Genomic DNA, 6,000 nt, shown 5'->3' on the forward strand with positions numbered 1-6,000 from the left:
ACTTCCCTCCACAGGAAATCTGGGCCAGTCCTGGCTCAACTCCCTTCCCTCGCCTCCTGCCGCCTTCTCTAGTCCTTGCCACAGGCCATCATTCACTTAACTGGAAAACAGTAAAGGGGACAGCCACCCAGGGTCCACCCAACAGTGAAGGGCACACAGACCCATCTTCCTCTGAATGCTCAGTGGCACTGTTGTGTCTTTTGGTAGGCTCTCTTGGAATGCTCAGTGAGCTCCTACCCGTCATCAACACCCATCATAAGCATCACCTCCTCCAGGAAGGCCCCCAGGGTGCCATCAACCTTGCAGACTTGTGAGCTTCCCCAGGCCCAGGGAGTTACAAGCAAATCTGTTTCTGTTTTCCCCTTTCTTTCTTCCTTCTTTTCTTTCTTTCTTCCTCTCTCTCTCTCTCTATTTCTCTTTCTTTCTTTGCTTCTTTGTTTGTTTGTTTGTTTTTTTTCTTTTTTTAGACAGGGTTTCTCTGTGGTCCTGGCTGTCCTGGAACTTGCTCAATAAATCAGGCTGACCTCGAACTCAGAGCCCCACCTGCCTCTGCCTCCCCAGTGCTGGGATTAAAGGTGGGGGCCACCACTACCAGCTCTTTCTGTTTCTTACACTAGACCATGTGCCCCAGAGGTCCTCTGTGAGGTTCAGGGAAGGTGCTGAGGCAGAGGCAGTCTCTTTCGTGTGTGTGTGTGTGTGTGTGTGTGTGTGTGTGTGTGTGTGTGTGTATGTGTGTGTGTGTGTGTGCGCGCGCGCACGCACCTTTCTTTCACTCTTGTTTTCATTCACTCATTCACTGCGGAAGCTTCTTGTCTAGAGCAGAGCTGGGGGCTGACAAGAGGCGCCCTTGACAGTGGGTTCCAGCCTGAGGGCGGAGCTAGAGGCCAAATGCCGGAAGTCCCAGGCTGTGGAGGTGAGGCCTCTGAAGCAGGGACAGCTGACAAATAGCCCCCTCAGCAGCCACTGGGCGGCAGCTAACAGTGAGTCCCCATCTTTCATCAGGCCGGCTGGCAAGGCTCTTTCGATCTGGGTAAATGAGTACCCGGGGTCAGGGCTGGCTCTGGGAACTGGCCTTCCTGGGTGAGAGGGAGGCCCAAGGAAAACACAGGGTTGCACCCATCCCGGGCCCTCATGCCGCAGGGAGAAAGAACAACAACCGGCTAGGCCTGGCTGTCGGCTTCCCAGAGGATGGCACGACTGGGCCTCGCTGACCCGTGCCCTCACCCTCCCAGTTCCCTCCATCACTGGCACGCCAAGCTGTCATTAAGCAGCTGGCTGTTAAGCTCTGACTGCATGCCAGGCCCTGCACCAGGCATGAGGGCGGTCGCGGGGAGATAGAGAAATGGAGGGCCTGTACTTATTAATCACCTGCTGTTGCCGGGCCTCTCCCAGCACAGAGTTCCTACCTGCTGCCCTGCGAGTGGCCCCGGTCCCATTTCCTCATTAGGGCTGGAGTTAACCAAGTCTGATCAAATATACCACCCTCTCCAGAATGTGCACATGGGAACCCATTCTTGGCTGCTCCAGCGAATGAGCTCAGAGAGGAGACACGGGGAATTCTGGACGGCACCCAGCCTCTTCCATTCCCTGCTGAGTCTTTACTCTGTCTCCTGTAGGTTCTGGAGGATCGCATGAAGCTCGAATGTAAGTGTCACGGTGTGTCAGGCTCGTGTACCACCAAAACCTGTTGGACCACCCTGCCCAAATTCCGCGAGGTGGGCCACCTGCTCAAGGAGAAGTACAACGCAGCCGTGCAAGTAGAGGTGGTGCGAGCCAGCCGCCTGCGCCAGCCCACCTTCCTGCGCATCAAGCAGCTGCGCAGCTATCAGAAGCCCATGGAGACGGACCTGGTGTACATCGAGAAGTCGCCCAACTACTGTGAGGAGGATGCGGCCACGGGCAGCGTGGGCACGCAGGGCCGCCTGTGCAACCGCACCTCTCCGGGTGCCGATGGCTGTGACACCATGTGCTGCGGCCGCGGCTACAACACGCACCAGTACACCAAGGTGTGGCAGTGCAACTGCAAATTCCACTGGTGTTGCTTCGTCAAGTGCAACACGTGCAGCGAGCGCACCGAGGTCTTCACCTGCAAGTGAGGCACCTGCGCATGCGCGCTCAGTGCCTGCCTACCTTGCCGGGGGCCCTCGCCATTTTTGCACATCCTTCTTTGCTTCCGGAGCTGCCAGCTGTGGACACAGGAGGGTGGAGAAGGGGTTGGGGAGCTCGAGATACTCCAGGTTCCTTCCTACCTGCTCCGTCCCCGCCCAGCATCCAAGGTCAACACATTGGTGGTCTGGTACCCAATGGAAACAAATTTCTTTACTTCTCTTCGGGAAAGTGAACCTCAAAGCGACCACAAGACTCTGAGGGTCATCTCCCTGCCTGGTGGTTGGACACAGAAAGGTCACACCCACCAGTCACACTCAAAACTGTTTCCTGGGCTGTTTCCTGCAGGCCCAAGGCAGTGTGGATGGATGTTGACAAAATTATTTATGTTTTCTTAGCATCAGATGAGGACTCAGTACTAACGACTGGGTAGCCAGACCTAACCCTATTTGAGGATGCCCCACCAACCATCTCCTTTCCCTCACTTCTCCTGGCCCCTCCCTGGCGTCCCTGCTCCTTTCAGAACTCCAGGATGTCAGAGATGGTACGGAGGCTCGTTGGTGGGGCATGGGGGGGGCTCCTTATCAGCACCCTGGGAGGGACTTGGTGGCCCTACAAGGCCTGAGATGGCCGCAGAGGACAGCCCATCTTCCATTCCACTTAGAGACGGTCGTGCAAATCAAATGTGGCTTGTGTCAGGTTCCAAGAATGCCTCTTCCTCACCCTGGTCCCTCACCCTCCCAGCCTGCTGCCAACCTCCACCTCCAGTTTACAAATTCCCTTCTCCTCTGGAGCCAACCTGACACCCAGGACTGCCCCACAGTTTCAGGAGAGGTCAGGGAGAGTTGCCCCACGTGACAGATGGACAGAGGGCAATCTGAAGATTTACTGGAGACCTCATGGCTCTATGAAATATATCGATATAGCCCCATCCAGACCAACTCTGGAAGTTGCCGGGGTGATGGAAAGCTTTCAGTAGCTTGGGGTTTGTCCTCGAACCCTGATGCCAGAGAACTGACATCCAGAATTCAGGGCTGTATCTGCCAGGCCCCCTGCCTAGTGTCCACTGACACCTGCTTGATGGTCCTTATATTATGAGGACATGGGACCCTCAAACAGGCTTTAATGTCCCATTTCCTCAGGCCCTTCCAGACAGGAACATAAGAGCTCAGACCTGGTCATATCCCTGCCCCCTGCTATACAGTACATGGCTGGGGTAAGGAACTGCTGGGGCTGATAATACAACTGCCCACAGCCTACCCACACTAAGGTGTTTCATAGCAGAAGTCCACGGGAATGTGGGGTTTGGCGGCCACCAAGCCAGGTAGCCGGGACATTGACCTGTGGAAAGTGACCCTTGTTTGCCCTAGCCTTGCATCCAGCTGTGTGTCCCTATCATGTCAGGATGTTCCAAGCCTCTGGGCCACTGGGGATGTCCCACCCTGATCCTGGCCCCATCTCCTCAGCCCAAGTCCTGGGATACCCATGTCCATAAAGCCCAGTGTCCCCTGTGAGGAGCCTGGTTAACTTATATTGTTATATAGCGTCCCCTGTCTGTCATGTCTCTTAAGTTATTGTGACCTACACTGGGTACCGGAGGGGATGGGGGGTGGCTTCAGCTGCTGTCCCCCAAGCCAGGCTCCTCCTTCTGCTTGAAACAGACCCTCGGGGGCTCCTAATGCCACCGAGGCAATTCGCACTGTCCCTGGGCTGCCAGGCACTTGCGCCTGCACTTGGTCAGCCGCAGACCTTGCCTTGGGGGAGAGAGGTGGTTAGTGGACCCAGGCAGGGCACTGGCTGTCCCAATGCTGTGTGCTGGGGTGGAGGTGGCCGGGCACCACATGTCCTTGAAGTGCCCTACTTCTGATGGGCTGTGTTCCTGCCTCCTCTGGAGGGGAGTACTTAGCCCCAATAAAAGCTGGAATCAGAAAAGCAAGTGTGTGTGTGTGTGTGTGTGTGTGTGTGTGTGTGATATCTCCATGGGACAGCCCTGCAGTTCTTGCCCTGAGGGTGAGGACACACACTGCCCACTGAGGCTGAGCCCTTTTGTCTTTCCCACTTCCTTCACCTCTTCTGCTGGCTAAGGGGCCAGCTTCCCTCTCTTCCACGCATGAGGCTCTCAGTCAGGCTCAGCTACCAGGCTCACCTGCCTCTAGAAGCCAGCAAGAGTCCCTAGGTATATGCCTAGGTGCAGATCTTGAAGCTTCTCTGCATAATAAGGGATTCAGGCTGCAGGGACCCAAGACCCACTGATCTGCTGCCTAGGAACCAACTACAGGTCTGGGCCCAATATACCCTCAGCTGAGGTGAGATAGAAGGGCCTATTTCTGCTTCTATTTCCCTCTGCCTTTGGACTCCTAGGCCTGAGGAGCTGGGGTCTCCCCAGCTGTTTGTGGTAAACTTCTAGGACATCTCTTGTTTACACAGGGGCTGAGTCTAGAGTCCCTAGGGGCTGACAACCCCAACTGCTTGCCTGGCCACAGCCTGTGGTGACCATGCACTGCCTATGGTGAATGGCATTCCTACCCAGGATCAGAAGGCATGTGGTGGGGCCGGTTTGGCCACTGCCCGTTGTCCCAGGGAAGCCTGGCATTGGGTCGAACTTCTAGCCGTGTGCTCTCCACTAGGCACCCACAGAACGAACATGCCTTAGATCAAAGTCTCCTGGAGGGGCCTTAGGCTGTGCTTTTTAAAGGGGGGGGGTATACCCTTCTAGGGACAGGTAAACCCCTCCATCTGATCCCTGTTCCATCCTGATGCACAAAGCCTTGAGATGACCCTCACTGAGGTATGTCCTCAGTCTCCCCACCAGAGTGCAAGAGGTAGTCCAAGACTGGGGCTTGATGATCTGTGGGTTGAAGCATGCCTGGGGCCCAGGCCAGGCCAGGGCTGGGCAGGCTGGCAGGAGGCCCTGGGTCCCCATGAAGCACTCATCAAATCCTCAGTGGCGGCTGCAGCGGAGCTCAGGGTCCAGCTACTCCCACAGGGCCAGGAATGAGGAAGGAGCCCTGAGAATGCCCTAGCCCGGGTGCCCAGACTGTACTTATTTCTTGGCTGAGATACAATCCCAACCTGGCCTCCCAGGGCCAGGGCACGCATCCTTGGGGGCCCTGCCTGAGGCGTGGAGTCCACACTACCCGGCCTGGCCCCAGGCCCTACCTTAAGGCACTGTGAGAGCATTGGCCTGGGCCAGCCCAGGTGTCCCCAGTGGCCTTTTATTATCCTTCAAGTGACACCCCCTTCCCATGAGCTCTAGTCACCCCTGTAGCTTGCTGGGTATTACCTACCTCAGGCCTTTCCTCTGTGCATACTTAGTACTTCCCTTCCTAGAATGGCCTGCCTTCTGTACCCCAAGAATAAAGAGGCTTCCATGCAACATGAATCACATAAACCCCAGGAGGGATTTGGGGACACGGTCACTGGGAAGACTGGAGCTGTAGGAAAAGCCGGTCTCCTTACCCCCACCGCCTCTGGTCCTTCATGCCTGCAGTCTTGCTCTGGCTAGGCTGATTTCTCCCCTCCTAGGCCTGCACCCCATTCCCCACTCCAGGTGTTACTCATAGGAGGGAGTCCAGGAAGAGGTGCTCACAGGTAGTGGAGGGTAGCCTGCAGGGAGGAGAAGGTATCTAACAGATCTTCCCTATGCAGGTATCAGAAGACAAATGCTCCACGGTACCAAGCCCTAGTCTTTCTCTTCCTGCATCTGAGGACCATGTGCATGGTGGCCCTGACAGCTCAGGGCTGCCTGCATGCCTCATCTTCCCCCACTGGGTTCCACTGGGACATTCTTTCTCTTGCTCTTTCCCATCTCATACCCATATCCTCCTTCCCAGGTTGCCTGAGCAAGCTCAGTCCCACAGGTTTGGTGCTGCAGCAATGGCCAGGATAGGACCT

General features: G+C 56.1%; 1 protein-coding gene across 2 annotated transcripts in view; it reads left to right on the forward strand.

The window, feature by feature from the left end:
- The window catches only part of WNT7B (Wnt family member 7B), a gene marked incomplete at both ends in the record, with an annotated part of 40,448 nt that extends 38,352 nt beyond the window's left edge, over positions 1-2,096 (forward strand). For both annotated transcript variants that reach the window (XM_080939063.1, XM_080939062.1), the window contains one exon: positions 1,617-2,096. In XM_080939063.1, coding sequence (XP_080795189.1) covers positions 1,617-2,096 — 480 coding nt within the window. The remainder of the gene's footprint in view (positions 1-1,616) is intronic.
- Positions 2,097-6,000: the final 3,904 nt, after the last annotated feature.

This window comes from Micromys minutus (assembly GCF_963924665.1).
Source record: "Micromys minutus genome assembly, chromosome: 27".
Taxonomy (NCBI): Eukaryota; Metazoa; Chordata; class Mammalia; order Rodentia; family Muridae; genus Micromys; species Micromys minutus.